Genomic DNA, 23425 nt, shown 5'->3' with positions numbered 1-23425 from the left:
AATAATATGGGAAAATGTGAAATTGTCCAATTTTTTTTTAGAATTAGAATCCCTACAGTGTGGAAACAGGCCCTTCGGCCCAACAAGTCCACACCGAACCTCAGAGCATCCCACCCAGATCCATCCCCCTATGACCCACCTAATATACACCCTCTACCTCCCTGAACACTACAGGCAATTTAGCATGGCCAATCTGCCTAACCTGCACATCTTTGGACTGTGGGAGGAAACCGGAGCACCCGGAGGAAACCCACGCAGACACGGGGAGAATGTGCAAACTCCACACAGACAGTCGCCCGAGGCTGGAATCGAACCCAGGTCCCTGGTGCTGTGAGGCAGCAGTGCTAACCACTGTGCCACCATGTTGGCAGGAAGAATGGAAGAAAAGCATATCATCTGAATAGTGATAGATTGCAGAGCTCTGAGATGCAGGGTGACCTGGGTGTATGTATGAATCACAAAAGGTTAGTATGCAGAAACAGTAAGTAATTAGGAAATCTGAATGTTTTCATTTACTGCAAGAGGAATTGAATAGAAAAGTAGGGAAGTTATGCTTCAGTTATACAGGGCATTGGTGAGACCACATCTGGGATGTTCCACGTTGAAAGCAATTCACAATTCATCTCACTCAGTTCCCATGACAAAAACAGGATCATGATTAAAACTGATGCCTCTTCAAAGCTGCCAATACTCACTGACTAAGCTGATGCATGAAAGAGTGGCCATTTAGGCTGAGCTTACCATTCTTACATTAACTGAACTTTACAAATCAGTATCTTCAGGAGGAGGAGTACAACAGTACCAATGAATGTTATCACTGCATGAGTTTCAATTTAATTACGATTGCCAAATAAGAACCCAGACAGTGAATGGCACCAGTGGCCTGAAGATGTTACCGTGTTAAAGTCAAGTTACAAAAACAGAAGTTGCTGGAAAAGCTCACCAAGTGTGGCAACATCTGTGAAAAAACACAGAGCTAATGTTTCAGATCCAGTGACCCTTCCTCAGAGCTGGGTAGTTCTGAGGAAGGGTCACCGGATCCGAAACATTAACTCTGATTTTTCTTCACAGATGCTGCCAGACCTGCTGAGCCTTTCCAGCAATTTCTGTTTTTGTTCCTGACTTGCAGTATCCGCAGTTCTTTCAGTTCTTAGAACAAAGAACAAAGAAAATTACAACACAGGAACAGGCCCTTCGGCCCTCCAAGCCTGCGCCGATCCAGATCCTCTATCTAAACCTGTCGCCTATTTTCCAAGGATCTGTATCCCTTTGCTCCCTGCCCATTCGTGTCTCTGTCTAGATACATCTTAAATGACGTTATCGTGCCCGCCTCTACCACCTCTGCTGGCAATGCGTTCCAGGCACCCACCACCCTCTGCGTAAAGAACTTTCCACGCATATCTCCCTTAAACTTTTCCCCTCTCACCTTGAAATCGTGACCCCTAGTAATTGAGTTCCCTACTCTGGGAAAAAGCTTCTTGCTATCCACCTGTCTACACCTCTCATTATTTTGTAGACCTCAATCAGGTTCCCCCTCAACCTCCGTCTTTCTAGTGTAAATAATTCTAATCTACTCAACCTCTCTTCATAGCTAGTGCCCTCCATATCAGGCAACTTCCTGGCGAACCTCCTCTGCACCCTCTCCAAAGCAAGCACATCCTTTTGGTAATGTGGCGACCAGAACTGTATGCAGTATTCCAAATGTGGTCGAACCAAAGTCCTATACAACTGCAACATGACGTGCCAACTCTTGTACTCAATAGCCCGTCCAATGAATGAAAGCATGCCATATGCCTTCTTGACCACTCTATCGAACTGCGTAGCCACCTTCAGGGTACAATGGACCTGAACACCCAGATCTCTCTGTGCATCAATTTTCCCCAGGGCTTTTCCATTTACCGTATAGTTCGCTCTTGAATTGGATCTTCCAAAATGCATCACCTTGCATTTGCCTGGATTGAACTCCATCTGCCATTTCTCCGCCCAACTCTCCAATTTATCTATATTCTGCTGCATTCTCCGACAGTCCCCTTCACTATCTGCTACTCCACCAATCTTAGTGTCATCTGCAAACTTGCTAATCAGACCATCTATACCTTCCTCCAGATCATTTATGTATATCACAGACAACAGTGGTCCCAACACGGATCCCTGTGGAACACCACTGGTCACAGTTCTCCATTTTGAGAAACTCCCTTCCACTACAACCCTCTGTCTCCTGTTGCCCAGCCAGTTCTCTATCCATCTAGCTAGTACACCCTGGACCCCATGCGACTTCACTTTCTCCATCAGCCTACCATGGGGAACCTTATCAAACGCCTTACTGAAGTCCATGTATATGACATCTACAGCCCTTCCCTCATCTACCAACTTCGTCACTTCCTCAAAGAATTCTATCAAGTTGGTCAGACATGACCTTCCCTGCACAAAACCATGCTGCCTATCGCTAATAAGCCCATTTTCTTCCAAATGTAAATAGATCCTATCCCTCAGTATCTTCTCCAGCAGCTACCCCACCACTGACGTCAGGCTCACCGGTCTATCATTACCTGGATTATCCTTTCTACCCTTCTTAAACAGGGGGACAACATTAGCAATTCTCCAGTTCTCCGGGACCTCATCCGTGCTCAAGGATGCTGCAAAGATATCTGTTAAGGCCCCAGCTATTTCCTCTCTCGCTTCCCTCAGTAACCTAGGATAGATCCCATCCGGACCTGGGGACTTGTCCACCCTAATGCCTTTTAGAATACCCAACATTTCCCCCCTCCTTATGCTGACTTGACCTAGAGTAATCAAACATCTATCCCTAACCTCAACATCCGTCATGTCCCTCTCCTCAGTGAATACCGATGCAAAGTACTCATTAAGAATCTCACTCATTTTCTCTGACTCCTCACATAACTTCCCTTCTTTGTCCTTGAGTAGGCCAACCCTTTCTCTATTTACCCTCTTGCTCCTTATGTATGAATAAAAGGCTTTGGGATTTTCCTTAACCCTGTTTGCTAAAGATATTTCATGACCCCTTTTAGCCCTCTTAATTCCTCATTTCAGATTGGTCCTACTTTCCCGATATTCTTCCAAAGCTTCGTCTGTTTTCAGTCACCTAGACCTTATGTATGCTTCCTTTTTCCTCTTTACTAGTCTCACAATTTCACCTGTCATCCATGGTTCCCTAATCTTGCCCTTTTTATCCCTCATTTTCACAGAGACATGTCTGTCCTGCACTCTAATCAACCTCTCTTTAAAAGCCTCCCACATATCAAATGTGGATTTACCCTCAAACAGCTGTTCCCAATCCACATTCCCCAGCTCCTGCCAAATTTTGCTATAGTTGGCCTTCCCCCAATTCAGCACTCTTCCTTTAGGACCACTCTCGTCTTTGTCCATCAGTATTCTAAAACTTACAGAATTGTGATCACTATTCCCAAAGTAATCCCCCTACTAAAACTTCAACCACCTGGCCGGGCTCATTCCATAACACCAGGTCCAGTACGGCCCCTTCCGGAGTTGGACTATTTACATATTGCTCTAGAAAACCCTCCTGGATGCTCCTTACAAATTCTGCTCCATCTAAACCTCTAACACTAAGTGAATCCCAGTCAATGTTGGGAAAATTAAAATCTCCCATCACCACCACCCTGCTGCTCGTACATCTTTCCATAATCTGTCTACATATTTGTGCCTCTATCTCACGCTTGCTGTTGGGAGTCCTGTAGTACAGCCCCAATATTGTTACCGCACCCTTCCTATTTCTGAGCTCTGCCCATATTGCCTCACTTCTCAAGTCCTCCATAGTGCCCTCCTTCAGCACAGCTGTGATATCTTCTTTGACCAGTAATGCAACTTCTCCACCCCTTTTACCTCCCTCTCTATCCCGCCTGAAGCATCTATAACCTGGTATATTTAGTTGCCAATCTTGCCCTTCCCTCAACCAAGTCTCAGTAATAGCAATAACCTCTTTTTTTATTATTTTTTTATCTGGGAGTATGATGTTATTGCTTATTTAAAAGTCAAGTTACTCAGACGAAAGTTTTTAACCAAAAATGTAGAGGTCAACTTTTAGGAATGCAGGAACAGGAGTAGGCTGTTCAGCCCCTTGAGCCTGTTTCATCATTCACTGGGATCATGGTTGATCTGTGGTCTAACTCCCTAGACCACTTTTGACACATAACCCTTAATACCTTTGCTTAACAAAAACTTATCTGTCTCAAATTTAAAATTAAGAATTGATCTAGCATCCACTGCCATGTGTGAAAGAGAGTTCCAAACATTTACCACCCTTTATATGTAGAAGTGTCTCCTAACATCTGGTCTGGCCTGGCCTTAATTCTCAGACAATGACCCCTACTTCTTTAACACAAATAACATTTGAGGGGTGAAATCCCCCTTTCCCAGCATCTTGCTATCAAACAGTTGCCCGTTTGAGGATTCAAAAGTAACACGGAAGGAATGCATTGCACACCAGTGAGGAGTTAGCCTTGACTTTACATATTGATAAATGCAAACTTGAGGAGTTGAACAGCCGCCTGCAGTGGTGTGCTATTCTGTGGTTATATCAACAAGCAGATTGCACCATGGCAGGTTTGACCTCAGATGCGAGGGGGTGGGCGATGGACTTCTTTTACCTAAAATGCTGATTGACTTACATGTGAGGTATATGGAATATTAATTTTTTTTCTGCAGAAAGTTGGGAGTCAACTTAGACACAAGATCAACCAAGTGTTCATGGTCTCTGTATCGGACATTAACTGCAATTATTTGATTAACCTGTTATAGCACCTTCTTATCCCTAACCTTTAAAAATATCGTGTTTATACCTTAAAATGGACATGGGTGTGGTCCCTCAGGACATCGACACGGTAAAATTTGCGTCCACAGATTTCACAGGTGTATTTCTTGTCCCCATGTGTCAGCAAGTGCTTATTCATGTTGCTTCGACAGGAAAATACCTGCCAAAAAATTTAAAACAGGATACATGTCAACAGGCATCATATTACATAAATACTTTCTCCCATCTTTTGCAATCATTTTCTGTCCACATACTAAACAGAAAGTTCCAGCCTTGTCATCTTATCAAACTGGTTGTCACCACCCTTATAACTACAACTTTTATTTATATAAGGCCTATAATGCAACAACATCCCCTTGCACAACAAAGTAAGACACAAAGCTACACGGCAGACGACCAACAACTTGGTCAAAGCGATAGATTTTAAGGAGTGTCTTAAAGGACGAAAGCGAAATAGAGAAGTGAAAAAATGTAGGGAGGGAACTCCTGAGCTTTTGGCCTTGGCAGATGAAGGCATGGTCACCAACCGTGGAGCGATTAGGATAGGGAATGCCCAAGAGACTTAGTTAAGAACGAAGATCCTGGAGGGCTAGAGGAGATGACAGCAATAGGGAGAGGTAATATCATGAAGGGGTTTGAAACAGAGGATGAACACATTAAAAATGAGGCATTACTGAACTGAGTGCCAGTGTGGGTCTGTGACCACAGGAGTGAAGGGTAGTGCATGTTAGGACACAGGCAGTAGGAGTTTTTCATGACCTCGAGTTAATGGAAGATGGGAGAATGTAGGAAGTCAGTCATGCGTGTTAGAATAGTCAAGTCCAGAGATAGCAAAAGCACAGATAGAAGGTTTCAAAGGCAGCAGAGTTAAATAGGGGTGGTCAGGTGATGTTACAGAGGTGGAAATAGGCAATCTTAGTGACAGCATAGATTATGGTTGAAAGCTGATCTTGGGTCAAATATGACATCATGCAAACAGTTGAAAAGGACTGAATCGGCAGTGAGGTAATGCTGGTGTGACTCCTTTGCCACAGTCAGAGAGAAAAGCAAGTCTTGGGTGGAAGCACTTCTAATTCAGAATATTCCCCCCTCCCCGCCCCCTCACCTTTTACCTGCCCTTTTAGTTGACAATTCCACAAATAGAGACAAAGACCTGCTATCAATATGGACTGATTCCTCAGAATGGAGCAGTAACTGCAGGAGAGGAGCAGCAAACAGGGGAGAGGAAGAGTGAAGAATCAAAATGGAAGCTTTAAGAATTTGGCAGATAGTTAAGTGATACTGAGTGGATAGTTAAGTGGCAAGAATTACATGTCACCTAGACACAATGAAGCAAAAAAGGAAATGGTTGTCAAAAAGGAAATGATTGATTGTTAAATGGCTGACAATTTTTTAACGCACATGTTAGTCCCTCATATTCCTATACCCATTGTAAAGTGTCCATCACTGTTTGTACCTTTCCACAGACAGGGCACCCTGAAGGCTCCTTTTTATACTTCACCATTCCATTGGTCTCACTTTCGTCTTTTTTTGCACGTTTGCCACCTATTTATAAAAAAGATTGAAAATAAGTCCATTTAAAAATACAGTTGCTTTGCCACTATATAGATGCAACAAAGCAATGAAAACTGAAGTGGTCAGAACACCATCATCAGAACAGTTACTATCCTGTGCAATGAGCAGCTGAGTACAGTAGTTTAAGAAAGGATAAATTATTTTGAGCAGTCAGTAGTGGGAGAGCATTAATATAGTTTTAGTACTAAATTGCAAAGTAAGTCAGACTCCAAATGGCTCTTTTTATTGAGACTACATATTGATTATTGAATTATATTGAAAAGCTGGCTACAATGCTCATGACTCCCAACTCGTTATCTGCTCTGAGCCTCAGATACACAGGTTAATCCATAGAATCCCTGCTGTGATGAAACAGGCCCTTCAGTTCAACAAGTCCACACTGACCCTCAGAGCATCCCATCCAGACTATTCCCCCTATAACCCACTTAATCTACACATCCCTGAACACTATGGGCAATTTAGCATGGCCAATCCACCTAATCTGCACATCTTTGGACTGTGGGAGGAAACCCACGCAGACACGGGGAGAAGGTGCAAACTCCACATAGACAGTCACCCGAGGATGGAATCGAACCCGGGCCCCTGGCGCTGTGAGGCAGCAGTGCTAATCACCGAGCCACCGTGCCAGTTATAGCATGACTTTAAAAAAAAATGCACTTGTGATCATGTCAACAAACCAAAGTGTTAAAGAGATGAAGAGATTTAATAGGGTCAATACAGAAAAACTACTTTGACTTGTGGGGGAGGCCAGTTCGAGGTGACACAACAACATTAGAGCTGGTCTGTTCAGGAGTAAAATCAGGTAGCACTTTATCCAGTGTTGTGCAGCAGAAATCTAGAAATTTTGTTCTTGATGGGAAAATTGGAGCTTTCAAGAGTGAGATCAACAGATTTTTCCTGCCCACAGGATATAGAACAGTGGCAGGTTTATTTGAGTTGAAATGCAGATTAACCATGATCCAAGAGTATGGTAGAGCATTCACAAAGTGCTGAATGATGTACTCCTATCCCTATGTTCTGAATCTCATACAATCCCACATTAAATAAGGAGGATGCTAAGAATCAATCCTCTAATTGAACCCATAAAAGAAGTAATCAACAATGTGTATAACTGTTACAAAGAGGCCTACAGTGTATGGACAAACCAATACATTTGGTCAAGATCAACAAAAGGCTACAAGGTACCTTCTGTGTGACGCCTCTGGTGGTCCAACATGACATCCTTCCGGTAGAACATCTTTCCACAGGTGTCACAGGAGAACTTCTTGTCCCCGTGCTTTTTCTTGTGTTTTGAGAGGTTACTGTTGGTTGAGAAGAACCTGAAGCACATGTCACACTGGAATGTTTTGTCGTCTAAATAAAGAAAAGCACACAAAGATACAGGAGAAGACTAATTAGCTGCAAGACAGCTTGCAGCACAAGCAGGGCTTTTCACAACAACAGCATAGTCCAATCCAAAGGGAGACTGTTCGGCTCATAGTTTTTTTTTATTATTTCATGGGATGAGGGTGTTGCTGGCTAGGCAGCATTTATTGCCCATCCCTAATTGCCCAGAGGGCAGTTAAGAGTCAATCACATTGCTGTGGGTCTGGAGTCACATTTAGGCCAGACCAGGTAAGGATGACAGTTTCCTTCCCTAAAGGACATTAGTAAACCAGATGGGTTTTTCCGACAATCGGCAATGGATTCATGGTCATCATTAGATTCTTAGTTCCAGATATTTATTGAATTCAAACTCCACCATCTGCCATCCTTTTAATATTTTTAACCCTTTTGTTAACTTATGCCTTCTGTTAACTTTGATCCAATTAATCTCAATATGCCAAGACAATTGCACTGAACTGAGCCCAAGATGTAATTTTTTTAGTAGATCCTGTTAGCTGAACCCTGCTGCCGGGAGATGCAGCATCAATCCTAGATACGACAGATAAGACTACACAGAAGGACGTTGCTTAAACAGAAAAAGCAAAAAACCTACGGAAACTGAGTCATTGTAAAGATGAGGCACTCTCAGGCCTAAAGCACAATTACATCCGCAGGATTTCTCCAAGCTCTAAACTCCTCTGACTAAGTAAAGATGACCAGTAAATTCTCAGCAGCTTCTCTATCTGATCTATGCTAAGTAAGCTAATCTCAGGCTGGGCAACAACTGGACTAAAGTTGGCCTCAGCACACTGAGACAGGGAGGGGTAACGCTAGTCAAGGCTTTCATGCAATTGGTCTACACTAACAACAGTCCCTTACAGGGCTATCCACTTCCACCAACAGCAAATTTACCTCTTTTACCTGTTCGGCAGTTGTGAAACTCCAGTGCAGTCCTGATACGAAAAGCTTTTAGACAGGTGTTACACTGGAACAGGTAGCTATCGTCCACCTGGGGAATATCAGCAGACACAGTATAATAACATTAAAAGATATGACTATTACACAGTTACTGGTTGTCTGGTTTACTAACCAGCACACACCATAAGTAGCACAATAATGCTGTCTACAGTGTAACTGGCTTAATAATTTTATGTACATACTAACAATATGATATATGCTATAAACTAGAATACAATGCAATATATAGCTTTAAAAAACTACTGATGTCAAAAATGAACATTGGAAGTTAGAATATCATAGAGATTTTATGCTATAAATAGTCAAACATGTATCTGGATAAAACATATACCAATAGCCGTGATCTTAAATGGAGTGCTCCATTAGTATCATGTCTAAACACTCCTACACTTGTAACATGGCTACCACATGAATCTCACAGAACTTTACAGCAAAGAAATAGGCTATTCATCTAAATAGGAAGTTATGTTTCACATGTGCCTCCTGTAGCCCCGACGCAGCCAATTCAACAAATGTTTTCTTTTACTTTTGACTCCCACATGAGAGTGTTGACATTAAATGAAAGCTCTGCTTTAGAATCACAAAGTCATACAGCATAGAAGGGGGCCATTCAGTCCATTCTTTGTAAAGCTGTCAAATTTGGTTTTAAATTCAACTATTGATCGAGAAGATTTTCTTTCGAACTTCAGTCTGTATGAAACAAAACTTTATCTCCAGGTTGATGATAATTGGATTTTCATGGGCAGAGCGGTAACAGATGATGTCAAAGATGGACGGGATGAGATAGGCTGGTGCCTTTGACAGCCTTGTAACCAAGTGCTCAAACTCTATTGTGCCGTTCTAAAGAGATGCAAGTAGAGGCTCCTCAGACTTAATCTCTAAATTGCAAATATAATACTTTATTGTACATCACCTAATATTACTCTTGCCTCTTCTAGGATCTCATAACCATAGAACTCCACCCTGTCAATTCCAGCACATTTGGAAAACTTTTGAATTTGGAGGATGGTGTTAAATCCTAAACCGAAGAAATGAGTACAAGAGTAAAGGATGCCGCTCCAGTGCAGTACTGAACAGAGTGCTGCAATGTTCGAGGTATCATCTTTTGAACAATATTAAACTGAGGCTCTGGTTGCTCTCTGATGAATGTGAACAATCCTGTTGGCCTGGTCAATTTTTACCCCTGAATCAACGTCTCTGAAATAGATGGTTAGCTCACAATCACATCACAGTTTGTGGGATCTTGCTGTGTACAATTTGTCTCCCTTGTTTCCTACATTAGTGAAATAGTGACTGCACTTCTAAAGTACATCATGCTGTAAAGCACTCTGGACACTGGAGGTTGCGAAAGACTCAATATAAATGCAAGTCTGCCTGTCTCCCTCTACCTTCCATGCATTATATAATCCCAGGATTTTTAAGATCCACCTAAACTACTTCCTGATTGACCACATCTGCTCAAAGATGGTGATGATCTTTGTTACAGTTTTATAATTTGAAAACAAAGGTTTCCAGTGAATGATCGAACAGCACTTTACAAGATGTACTAGGAGGGGTCTGTTTGCTATTTTCTCCTTTTGTTGCAGAGCACAACATGGGGGTGGTTGTTGAGGGGGGGGGGGGGGGGGCAGCGGGAAACAACGTTACTTTCTGCCCAACTCACTGCAGTAAACACTGCTAATGTTACTGTGGGAAACTCAAAAACAGGGCATTTCACCACAGCTTCTCACCTCATTCCTGCTGTGTTTATAAGAGACATGTTGTTTCAGACTCTCCTTCCGGCTAAACTCCTTCTCACATTCATCGCACTTATAAAGTTTATCACCTGTGGGCAGATGAGAATCAAATGAACATGTTCTGACCCTGTTGTTAAAGGATCAATCCAGCATGGCTGAGCAGAGATCAGCAGGGAACCTCTACAGGTCTCCACCCATCAGTGATTTGACAGAAATAATTCAATGATTCAATTTTTGCAGATCACGTAAGGGAACCTAATGGTCACTACACAGAGAGGAACATAATAATTCAATATCTATTGGTCAGTATATCTTAGTGACGTTAGGAAGAATTCCATTAAATAAAGACCAACCTTGGAGAAATTTGTCATATTCAACAAACATAAATCTGAAAGGAACTTTGTTTCATTTTTATTCCTCATTATACCTTACCAAGACTTCAATGGAGGGAGCTTTATCTTTCCTGACCCCTTCCATATGACAAGGCAGCACAGATGGCTCTCATTGTGTCTAGGTCATGTTACAACTCATCTGGGAATTCTTAATGAAGCTGCGTGGAGCAGACTCTGTTCTGTGTCTAACCTGTGCTACATAGTCATGCTGGAAGCAACAAGTGTGCATATTGTCACTGCCATTTGCTACCCAGACGTTGCTGTTGAAAGATACTCCTAAGCATTGGATGAGATGAAGTGGTTTATCGGCACATGCAAAATCACCACGAGACCAAGGTACCAGAGAACTAGTAGGTGCCCTAACGCCGTACCCCATGATGGGGCATCACACCCTGAACCTGAGTACATTGGGTTTTTTTAAATTTTAAGAATTGGGGAAAAATTATGTATTTATGTAAAGGATTCCCACGTTAGTGATAACACAGGTGTTTACATTTACAGGAAACATACATACACAGCAGTCATTTTATTGCCTTGAACATTTGTTTGTTCTAGGTAAGAGTACTTGAAGTTACCGTGGGAACGAATGTGCCTCTTTAGGTTGCTGCTGTTGTTGAAAAACTTGTTGCAGAGATGGCACTGATAGACTCGCTGGTCACCGAGACCCCTTAAGATCTTTCTGCGTGTATCAGGCCTGTGGGATGGTACAAGACTGTACATCATCTTCAACTGCATTGCACTGCTTATAAAAGCATTCCTTCATCAAAATCACAAGGTGGAATTGGATTAAGAAATACAAGAAATGTCTCCATCCACAGGACCACACTGAAGTTACAGCACAGAAACAATTAGAATTAACCCTTGTTGGTGTTATCATAAGATTAAGGGCAGAGGGAAGCCATTTGGCCCAAACAGCCTACTATTCAATGAGATCATGGCTGATCTGACAATCCTCAACTCCACGTTTCTGCCTTTTTTCCCCATAAACCTTGATTCCTTTACTAATTAAAGTTTTGTCTACCTGAACCTTGAATACATTAATAACTCAGAGGAAAACAAATCTGTGGAATTCTTTACCACAGAGATGTGGAGTCTGAGAGAAGAAATTCCTTCTCGGTCCTAAATGTGCTACTCCTTATTCTGAAATTATGCCCTCCAGTTCTAGGCTCTACACAAAAAGAAACAACATCACCACATTTGCTGGGAAAACTCAGCAGATCCGGCAGCATCTGCAGACAGGAAGGAGAGATAACGGTTTTGGTCCAGTGACCCTTCAAAGCAGAATTAACGTTTTGGATCCAGTGACTCTTCCTCAGAACATGACCTGCTGAGTTTTCCCACCAATTTCTGTTTTGTTTCTGATTTTTAGCATCTGCAATTCTTTGGGGTTTCTTTTTCACCGTATCTACTCTGTCCCACTCTTGGTATCATTGCCTTAATAGCTGCTCTGCAATGTTGCCAACCTTTTGTTCTATAAGCTGATGAATCCCCTCCCCAGCACTCTTCCCCCAACTCTAATTGGTTTAAAGCCCTCTACAGCCCAAGGTCTTCAACTTGCCAAAATATTGTTCCCAGCACAGTTTAAAAGAAGCTCCCCCTCTAGCCCAATAATGATACATGTACAAATAAACTGAAAACTATTTCTCCAACACTAATCTTTCAGCTACACATTTAACTCTTTGACTTTATTTACTCTATATCAGTTTTCCTGGTGCTCACACAATCCAAAAATTACTACTTTGGAGGTTCTGCTTTCCAATTTAACTCCTAATTGTTCAAATTCTTTCAGCAGAACCTCCTATCTATCCTATCAAAGTGATTGGGACCAACGTGGACAACCACAGATTCCTCCCATCCCACTCAAAGGTTCCTCGGCAGCCCCAAGGAGATGTCCTTAATCCTGGTACCAGGCAGGCATTGCATGAGCCTACAGGACTAGAACCCATGCCAGCACAAAATAATATCTATTCCCCAAAATATACTGTCCTTGACCATTACCACATTTCTGTTTCTCCCCCACCCCCCCACAGGAATGACTCCCAGTACCGAGGTGCCATAGTCAGTTCACTCACCTCCCTAAGTCCCCAGTGTCACCCACACAGCTTGCAAGAACCTCGGATTAGGGTCCTCAAACATTACCCCTGGGTCCCATACCTACCTTCACCTGCAGTCACAGCCTCCTATCCCTGATCACAAACCAAATTTAAATTATCTAGTGTTGAGAGTTGTGTCCAGCTTCCTGGAGCAAAGTGCCCAGGCAACCTAACCCTCCCTGATGTGTCGCAGACCCTCTGCCTCAGATTGCATCTCCTCAATTCAGATCCAAAGTTCCTTGAGCTGCAAACCCTTATTCTAGATGGTTTTGCCCCAAATCATCTTGGTATCCAGTAGTTCTTACATGCTGCAGCAGCAACGTATACGATTAACAGGAACAGAAGTAGACCATTCAGACAACTCCTCTATTCAAGAGTATCATTATTGATTGAGCTTTTATTTGAATGTATTTTTATTCAATCATGGGATGTGGGCATCAATTATTGCCCGTCCCATGTGACCTTGAGAAGGTGGTGGTGAGCTGCCTTCTTGAACCGCTGTAGTCCATTTGGTGTAGATAGACCCGCAATGCTGTTAAGGATGGATTTCCAGCAACAGTGAAGGAACAGCAATATATTTCCAAGTCAGGTGTTTTGGTGAATTACTATTAGGCTTCTTGTAGACACTGCTCCTTCTGAGCATCAATGATGGCCGTAGTGAGCATTTGTGGATGTGGTACCAAACAAACATATAGCTTTGTCCTGGACGGTGTCAAGCTTCATGAGTGTTGTTGGAGCTGCACTCATCCAGGCAAGTGGGGAGTATTCCATCTCACTCCTGACTTGTGTCTTGTCAAGGACAGGATTTCATGAGTCAGGAGGTGAGTTACTTGCTGCAAGATTCCTAGTTTCTGACCTGCTCTTGTAGCCAATGTATTTATATGGCTAGTCCAGTTCAGGTTCCTGTCAATGGCAACCACCAGCATGTTGATGCCGAATTCAGTGATGGTAATATCATTTGGATGTCAAGGGACAATGGCTACATTCTCTTTTTTGGCTATTGCAAATGTTACTTGCCACTTGTCAGCTCAAACATGGACTGTTTCAGTATCTGAATAGTTATAAATGGTGCCAAACATTGTGCAATCATAAGTGAACATCCTACTTCTGACCTTCTGATGGAGGGAAGATCTGTGATGAAGCAGGTGAAGAAGGCTAGGGCTAGGAGACTACCCTAAAGAACTCTCAGAGGAACTATCTGAATTACCAGCTGAGCTAGAATCTACTTTTTGAGAGAGATTTATATACTTTTACTGTTCTTTGTTTGAAGACGTTTCCTAGCTTTTCATCTGAACTACTTAGTTCTGATTTCAAAGCTCAGTTCCCTTATCCATGACTTCCACCATCCTGAAGTAGTCTCTAAATTAGGAGAATTCCAATATCCTAAGATCTGTCATCGTTCCCAAATCCCCAGAAAGGCAGGGGTTAGTGGTAGGCAGCAACAGGATGAGTCGGAAAGCAATGAGGAACAGACAAATAAATAAAATCTTCACCTTCTTGGGACTTGCCTCAAATTGGGACGCACATGACGGCCATTCCGCAACATTTTTCCATGATTTAACACTTCACCCAATTTTCCTTCACATACAGGTGCTTCCAAAGGTACAACATTTGAAGGAGCTTTGACAACACTTGCAGGCTCTGCAAAAAAAATACAGGGAATAGGATTAGAAAAGGTTGGTGTTGTAGGTTTTAACGCTATAATGTTATTGTTAGAATCAAGATTTTACTCTGACAAGCCAACAGATCATAGAACAGTACAGTACAGAATAAGGCAATTTGGCCCATGATGTTTGGACTTGTTCTTCCAAAGAACAATTCAGTTAACCCTTTTACTTGTGCCTTCCTATATCCTTGTAATTCTTTTTCTTCTTCAAGTTACTTACTCAATTCTGTTTTGAAGTCCATTATTGAATCTGAAATCACCGCCCTATCTGAAGGTACGTTCCAAATCCTAACTCCATGAATGAGCTCTTCCGATGCCGTCTCTGGTGCTTTTGCGGTCATCTTAAATCTGTGCCCTGTTTGCCAACGCAGCTGCCATTGGAAGAGTTTATCTTTATTCTCTCTAAACCGTTCATCATTTGAAAATACTTTTAGCAAGTCTCCTCTTAGCATTCTCTGTTCCAAAAAGAACAATGCAGCTCGTCCAGTCTATCCATGTAACTGTATTCAATCATTTCTGGAACCATTCATTAAATCTCTTCCATGCCCTCTCCAAAGCCTTAATGTCCTTCCAAGAGTGTAGTACCCAAACATTGTTCAATACTGCAGTTGTTTGATATAGGTTTAAAAATATATAATAAATAGGGTTAAAGTCCATAGCAGTTCTATTTGGTCTACTTTTCCAAAATATCAAGCCTCTCGTCACTACTTTAACATCTCTGTGAATATTAGGTGTTTGTCTAAAGCACTCCCACGTTTGCATCAGAAGGTTCTGAGCTCAAACTCCACTCCAGAAATATGAGTTCATATATCTGAGATAATAGGTGTAGAGCTGGATGAACACAGCAGGCCAAGCAGCATCAGAGGAGCAGGAAGGCTGACGTTTCGGGCCGAGTTCATATATCTATGGCTGCACGGCCAATGCAGTACTGAGACTGGGGGAAAAGCTGCACTTCAGAAGGTGCTTTCTTTCAGATGAGAAGTTAAACTCTGGTTCCCTATGCCTTTTCAAGTGGGTTTAAAAAAACATCCCACAGGCCTAGTCAAAGTAAAGTGGGTAGTCCTCTGAGTGTCCTGAACAACAGTCATCTCCTAATTAATACCATCAAGACATTATTACATTAAGACATTGTTACAATCTAGGTGGGGGAGAGCGTGCACTGATTCCTCTCTAGTTCCACTAATCCACTGGTTCTAACAAAATGTTAAACCTAACCAATATGCCACTTATATCAGTCTCAGACTCGTTTCTAATATCAAATGAGATACAATCAGTCAATTTTCTTTAGTCAAAGAGTAACAATTTTATTAAAAACAAAACTTTAACTAACATATAGATTACTGACAAGATAAAGGTTTAAATAGTATAAAGGTAGATATAACTTGTATTCTAACATTCCAAACCTGCGGCATTATTCGGGTCTGCAGGCACTGGCTCAGGCTCTTCCCTACATAGCTTTGGCTTTCGAGGTCTCCTGGCCCTGGACTTCTGTTCTGAATTTGTGGCAACTTCAATGAAGTCTGGGCAGTCAGAATCGAGAGGACCTGCGACTTTAGCTGGAGTTGAATCTTTCACAAGGGTTGGCATTCCTTGGGCCTGCTCCAAATGACTCATCAGATGGTCTGCAGCAATTGAAATTTTTAAAAAATTATGTATATTTTTTACGAAACGAAAGTGCTCATTGCCAAAGGCATTCTGCTGGTGAATATTCCATCATCTATCACGAAGGTTAGATCAAAAGAAATGTAAGAAGGCTGTTAATCTGAAATTGGAACAGGAAATGCGGGAAAAGTATAGTAGGTCTGTTAGCAGAATTACTGATTCTAAAGCTAACGAAATAGGTGTTAACTTTCTCTCAGGGAAGGTTCATTTTGTGCCTGTCAAGTTTTCCTCATTCCATTGACATCCAAAGAAATGGAAGTTTCATTAAATGATTTGCCAACTCACCAGCAACTGTTATACATGATGTTCAGGGTCAAGATCTACCCCAATGTAATTTCCCAGTCTTTCCTGTTTCAACTGTCGGTCCCAATTGCAAATTCTAATTGTGGAATTAATACCAGTTGGACCCAAATTTGATTCAGCTATAGATTCTACAAAGGTGCAATGTGGAAAATGTTTAGTATCTATTATAAAAGATGTAACAGCAAAAAGTGTAAGAAATACATTGTTTATTCAAACAGAGTCAACATGGCTTCACACAGAGGAAATCATGCCTGACAAATTCATTAGGATTCTTTCAGGAGATAACAAGAAGGATATATAAAGGGAAACTAGTAGGTGGAATGTATTTGGATTTCCAAAAGGCTTTTGATAAAACACAGCACATAAGGATACTGTGGGAGAGTCCTGGACCAGAAGGAATAATCTCAAATAAGAGGTCACCCATTTAGGACAGAGATAAGGAGGAATTTCTTCTCTCAATGGTTATTGAATCTGTGGCATTCTTTACCACGCAGGGCTGTAGAAGCTGGGAGGTTAAATGTATTTAAGGTTGAAATAGGCAGGTTTTTAAACGTTAAAAGAAATCAAGGGTTATGGCGAAAAGGCAGGAAAATGGTGTTGAGGATTATTAGATCAGCCAAGATCTCATTGAATGTCAGAGTGGACTTGATGGGCTAAATAGCCTACATCTGCTCCTACCTGTTATGGTCATATGGTGAAATTTCCACAGAGTAACATTTGATGGTACATCTTTTGGGGCTCAGATGAGACAGGCCATTAAACTGTTCTGAGGAAGGGTCACTCAAACTGAAACTTTAACTCTGATTTTCTCCACAGTCGCTGCCAGACCTGCTGAGCTTCTCCAGCAATTTCTGTTTTGAAGTCTCATGATTTAATTGACAAATTTGAAAATATCACGTAGTAATGTGTTAATATGGTTTGGTATTACTGCAGTTCTCTGCCATTACTGCCACGTTGTTATTGAATCCTTCCTGAGCTATATCAACAACATTCATCAACTATGCCCTCCATTTGGTTCCTTCCAATTTGCAAGACTTTGCATTTACTTTTATTGAACATCATCCGCTTTAATTTTGCACCTTGCAAATTGTAGGCAGGCTCGTTATCAGAAATTCTGCTCCCAAAGTCACCATCACTGCTGCTTTTCAATCCAAGAAATGGGAGATAAAGTCAGCCACTTTACCCTTTGGGCCCATTTTATCACTCAATTACGATCACAGTTAACCTTCTACCATCACCACGTCCCTCAATCTCCTTCGAACGCAAAGATCTATAAAACCCTATTTTAAAAGTACTCAACTATAAAGCATCTACAGACCCCCGAAGTAGACAACTCCAAAGATTCACAAACCTGAGTGAAGGAATCTCTCCTCATCCCATTCGCAAGCGGCCAACCCAGTTTTCTGGGATTCTAATCCCATATTCTTGATTTCCCCAGATACAAGAAACTTTCTATCAGCATCCACCTTTTCTAGTTTACAATTTCAATATGTTTCAATCAGGCCACATCACCAATTCCTGGATTCAACTACTCAGTATAGCAGGCAAAATGTAACTGCTCTCACCTGTCAGAAGCTGAGGTTCCTGGAACACAGCCGAACAGACTTTACAAGACCACTGGTTTGGGTCCACAGCATGGACTATGCCACTCTCTTTATCTGTTATTGGAAAAAGAGCAAAATAAGAAGTGACGGAAAATATTAAACTTATAACCATAAGGGAGTGGGGACAAGATCTGCCACAGTCATCACACGTGTAATGGATCAACAACGATGTGATGTATCGCATGTAACATAGTTAGACTTTGCAAGGTGAGTACTATCAGGTAGGATACCAAAGGTAAAATCCTGCACTCATTTAAGAAATGGGGGAGAATGGAGATTCTTACCGCATGGATAAGGTGGTGTATTAATTAGCCTTCTTTATTCTGTAGCACAAGGTTTTCCCATAGATTTCTTTTAATCAACCTGTTTAGAGATGCTATTACACATCCCTGAAGTAGGTGGAACTTGAACCCAGGCCTCCTGGCTCAGATGTAGGGACATTAGCACTGCAACACAAGAGCCCTCCAGCTTTCCTGTATGCTCATTTTAGCATTACTATGATAGTGCATTCACTGCAAGTAGCATCCTAACACTGCCTTATCCCCAGAGACCGCTTGAATTGTAGGAGCCTCTCACATGTGGTGAACCTTGATAAGATTGTTGCTTACACCATCCTTTGTCTGCACTGCCTGCAGCTGTGCGATGATGCCAGCAATAAAATCAGGACTATTCCCTCTCCTCCTGCTCCAGCAAGGAAAAGTATAGACTACCATTAGGAGATGGGACTATTTCCAATACTCAAAGAATGAACAAAAGAGTCAGTTTGCAATCTACAACAATAATTCACCATTTAAGAGACGATAGCTATACGCTCACATGCAATGCTCCCGGTATGCTAAAGTACAGAAGAAATAACACAGAAAATAGGAGCAGGAGTAGACCATTCAATCCTTCCTGCCTGCTTTGCCTTTTATTATGAACGTGGCTGATCATACAACTCAGTGGCCTGTTCTTATCTTTCCCCCAGATCTTTGATCCCTTTAGCTCCAAGTACTTTATCCAACTCCTTGTTAAAATCATGCAATGTTCTGATCTCAACTGTTTTGTGTGGTAGTGAATTCAACAGGCTCACCACTCTTTGGGAGAAGAAATTTTTACTCATCTTAGTCCTAAATGGTCTACCTCATACCCTTAGAATGTGATCCCCAGACTCCCCTGCTATTGGGAATATGCTTCCTGCGTCTACCCTGTCTAGTCCTGTTAGAATTTGACAGGTTTCTAGAGATCTCCCCTCATTCTTCTGAAGACCAAGTGAGATAAGGAGATAATTTGTTCATATTAGTGATCTGAAATGAAAACCAAAAATGCTGGAGAAAATCAACGGGTCAGGCAGCATCTGTGGAGACAAGAACAAAAGTTAAGATCTCACACTTATCGGTCAAATCTGCAGGAATATCAATATGAAAGGCAACAACTTTTTCACGCTGTTTGAGAAGAGAGTGCCAATTGATTGGCAAGTGGACTCTGATTGGTTGAGGCATTGCCATGGAGAATGCATTAGTTGGATGATGCTGACAGTTAACTGCCAAAATCAAACCAGGCAGTTGGACTATGATTGGTCAAGATATTGTCCTGTTAACTATTTTGCTAAATTCAAACTGGTGGAATGTATGTACACGTTTTTTGCCTGTCTGTAAGGAACATGGCTTATTATATCAATACATGTAGTTTCCCATAAAGACAAGTATACCACATTGCGATGCTGACTGAGAATCTTAAAGTGGTTGTAAGTGTAATTCTTTGCATACACAGGATTATTTAGTAAATGTTATCCAATCACAACTATAGTTGGACACTTTTGAGTTTTGCAAATGCAGGCTGGTTGGTTATATTCAGCACACTTGCCTGTTGTAAATACTGAAGGGATATGCTGTTTGATACAATTGGTCAGTCTTTGAGGCAATTTATACCATTTTATTCATTTCTACGATTGGAAGAATGTCTTTTTGCCTTGATGGCAACATCCTATTTGTAATGAACACCAGTCGTGTAGCTTTAGCTGTTGCTTAATTTTTTAAGATAAATTACCATTTCAGGGTAACCTAAGGTAAACCAAGCATTTTTAGGACAGAAAATGGCAGTCTTAGGTTCTTTCATAAGAATCATACAGGACAGAGGCGGCCCTTCAGCCTATCAAGTTGAAACCCCAAAACAAATATTCTATCACCTAGACTAGTCCCACATTCCCATTCTAGGCCCATAGCCTAGAATATTATGGTATTGTAAAAAGTACTTGGATGAGAATTTGAAGGTTGAGGTTTCCCACCTCAACCACCCTCCCAGCTTGTGCATTCCAGACCCTCACCACCTGCTAGGTTAAAAAGGTTTTCCTCAAAGCCCCTCTGAACCTCCTGCCTTTCACTTTAAAATTATGCCCACCTGTTATTGCAGTTTGCACAATATACAGTGAGAAATGATCAGATTCATTTATTGCCATTATTGCTCAGGACGACTATGATGTACCCCATTTCAATATCAAGCTGGAAGGTGAGAAAATGGCTTGGAACCTATTTACAAGGTTTTCAGTGAGGCCAATCTTTTAGTGCACCTGACTGTAGGAATCCCAATTTGGATACTGATTAATGAGGATAGGCTACAGTAGACAGTGATACAGAAACCCTCCCTCGTGGCAGATTTCTCAGATTCAGCACTCTTCTGTACAATATAAAATGTTGTTCCCCTGAACATTGATATTCTTGCAACATGTCCTGATGAGTACCTGACAATGCCTAAGTTTTGTACTACTAAATGATTATAGGTGTTAATATTTTGAATCCAAGATAACTCTTTATTGGAACTGAAGGTAAAGAGGCCAGTATAAAACCAGCATCTTAAAAGGAGAAGAGTGGAGAAGCTCACTGAGGAAATTCCGAAGCCTGGGCACTAGGCAACTGAAGGCACATCTGACAATTACAGAGCAGTTAAAATGGACTGTGCAAAAGATCAAAATTGGTGGAAATTTTGCGTTATAGAGCCAGAGGAGTGTTTAGAGGTAGGGAGAAGAAAGATCACGGAGAAATTAGAATACAAGAACGAGGCTTTTAGAATTGAGGTGGTTGGTGGACCCAGAGCAGAACAAGTCAATGAGCATTGGAGTGAAGGGTGAACAGTTTTTTGTGTGAGATAGCACTGGCACAGAGAATGCAGCATTGGGCTAATCCCAATATCTTTGCGTGTTCAATTTGCTTGATTAACCAAAGGATGTGAGTGGCTCTGCTATGTCTATCTCTGTCCCTAACAGAGTAATCCCCTCCAGCCCGACAACCCTCCGAGACCTCAATGCATATCTAATTCTGGGCTGATTTTGATTGCTACAGCAGTGGCTGCCCTGCCTCACCTCTGCGTTCCGCAATTCCTTCCCTAAAGCTCTCTGCTTCTTCGCTATAAGTTTCTCCTGAAGTCTTGCCCACACCCAACATTTGGTCACCCGCTCTAATACTTCTTTATGTCGCTTGGTACAAGATCTAGTTTGATAACTGATCCTGTGAAAAGTCTTGGTTACAGTTTATTACACTGAAGGTACTACATAAATACAAATTATTACTGTTGCTTTTCTTCCAGTGGTGTAACTCATAAAAGGTAGAAATCTCTCACGACTTTCTAGAACTGGATGCAAGTTCTTTAAGTCTTTTATAACTTGGCAATATTATAATAGTCTTTGATACACGACACACAGAAGGAAAAAGAAAAGCAGTAAGCCATCTCTGAATTTAAATGTGACAGTCCCTAAACAGCCCAAGTGCTGAGGTGTTGATCATGGATCGTACCTTTCTGAGCACAGCATCACACCTGAGGTACTAAGTCGGAGTCAAGACATAGCAGCTGATTTGTGTTGCTAGGAGTTAATTTGCAATGGACCGCGTTATAAGAAGAGCACAGGACCTGGGTGAGATAGTGACTCTTGAGTCAGAACATTGGTTTGACAAGCAGAAAGAATCCTGAAGGACATGAGTTTGAGCAATCTCCTCCCAGGCACCCCGTTAAGTGGGATCAGTCAGAGGTGTCTGGTGTGGGAGATACCTGACACCGATTCTCTCGGGATTTCTCTTCTGAGTCACAATACTCCAACAAAATTACTGGCTCACTATCCTGTCTTTAAGTCAAGTAGACACAACTTCAAAATGGCAAAGTTAGATTTCTTTTATTTAAGTTATAGTCAGTATAGCAATGGTTGTTCCACCTAGCCTGCTTCACATTAATGATGGCTGGGACATAGCTAATAGATGTTCCTCTCGCCTCTCAATCCTATCATATTTAATCTCATTCCATTGTCCAGGCCATTTTAAGACTCAAAATATTTTGGAGAATTCAGCACTGGCCTCCTCAGGCTATTAGTACAGAACTGGTTCATCGTGTGGTGTCTGTTGTCTGTACAATTGCTAACTGTGTTCCAAACCTAAACAATTCCATCTCCTTTACTGGAGCAGCTGATCTCAGCAGTTTTATTGACTGTGGCTCTATCAGCAGAATTGCACTGCAGTGAAAATTACAATGCAGCTCACCTGGATTCAAGGAGACAGAGATTGTGGTATCACCACTTGCTTTGTCACATAAAGATGTTACAGACTGGATCTTTGGCATAGGTTTGGACTCATCGATTTCACACTGCCTCTCGTCTAGGGGAAAACAGAAAGGAGAGACACTAAGTGATGCTTTATCTACATAAGACCAATCTGTTCTAGTCACATTATAACTGCAATTATGGCATAATTAGCTCTCATCAAACAAATTTATCCACGTTCAGTATCAATTACAAATGTCAAAGTTACTGACACACCAGCATAATCTGGATTCTAAGTAATGTAACGTACGTTCCTTCTGACTTACTGGCCGCAGGGTCATAAAACCAAAGATTGAACCCCAGTTTATACAGATGATGAATTTGAACGGAGGTGCTGAAATTGGCAATAATTATCCCAACTCCACATGGTGTTAAGTACAAATGATTGGTTAGGGCTCCTGTTCTTGATTGCCAGACAGCAACTATAACAGGTAGGTATGCAGATATCTCACAAACATTGGATTGATTGCCCTTCCCATCCTACACTCCTCATCACTTCCTGTCCAGCTCACGTTAGGAGTGACAACCAAGTACCAGAGGGATACTCTCTCTCCCAGCCTTTTTTTGCAGATGTAGTTTTAGGCAAGTTATACTCATTGATTGCGAGTGCACTGGTGGTTACCGTCTAAGTGATGGCATCAGATTCTCCAAAAGCTAGGGGCAAGTGAAGAATGCATTGCTGAAATTAACTGGATTGATCC

General features: G+C 41.7%; 1 protein-coding gene across 6 annotated transcripts in view; it reads right to left on the bottom strand.

The window, feature by feature from the left end:
- prdm15 (PR domain containing 15) overlaps positions 1 to 23425 on the bottom strand; it is a 79015-nt gene that overhangs the window by 21979 nt on the left and 33611 nt on the right. Inside the window, exons 7-16 of one of the 6 annotated variants that reach the window (XM_048603154.1) lie at positions 22666 to 22779; positions 18125 to 18217; positions 15998 to 16216; positions 14422 to 14569; positions 11411 to 11592; positions 10438 to 10532; positions 8642 to 8738; positions 7550 to 7717; positions 6246 to 6334; positions 4818 to 4949 (exon numbers count right to left, since the gene is read on the bottom strand). In XM_048603154.1, coding sequence (XP_048459111.1) covers positions 4818 to 4949; positions 6246 to 6334; positions 7550 to 7717; positions 8642 to 8738; positions 10438 to 10532; positions 11411 to 11592; positions 14422 to 14569; positions 15998 to 16216; positions 18125 to 18217; positions 22666 to 22779 — 1337 coding nt within the window. The remainder of the gene's footprint in view (positions 1 to 4817; positions 4950 to 6245; positions 6335 to 7549; positions 7718 to 8641; positions 8739 to 10437; positions 10533 to 11410; positions 11593 to 14421; positions 14570 to 15997; positions 16217 to 18124; positions 18218 to 22665; positions 22780 to 23425) is intronic. The other 5 variants (XM_048603155.1, XM_048603156.1, XM_048603157.1 and 2 more) reach the window with 5 other exon arrangements.

The sequence above is a fragment of the Rhincodon typus genome, chromosome 11 (genome assembly GCF_021869965.1).
Source record: "Rhincodon typus isolate 14 chromosome 11, sRhiTyp1.1, whole genome shotgun sequence".
NCBI lineage: Eukaryota > Metazoa > Chordata > Chondrichthyes > Orectolobiformes > Rhincodontidae > Rhincodon > Rhincodon typus.
The sequence above is the reverse complement of the archived record's forward strand: the minus strand, read 5'-3'. Positions and strand labels throughout refer to the sequence as shown.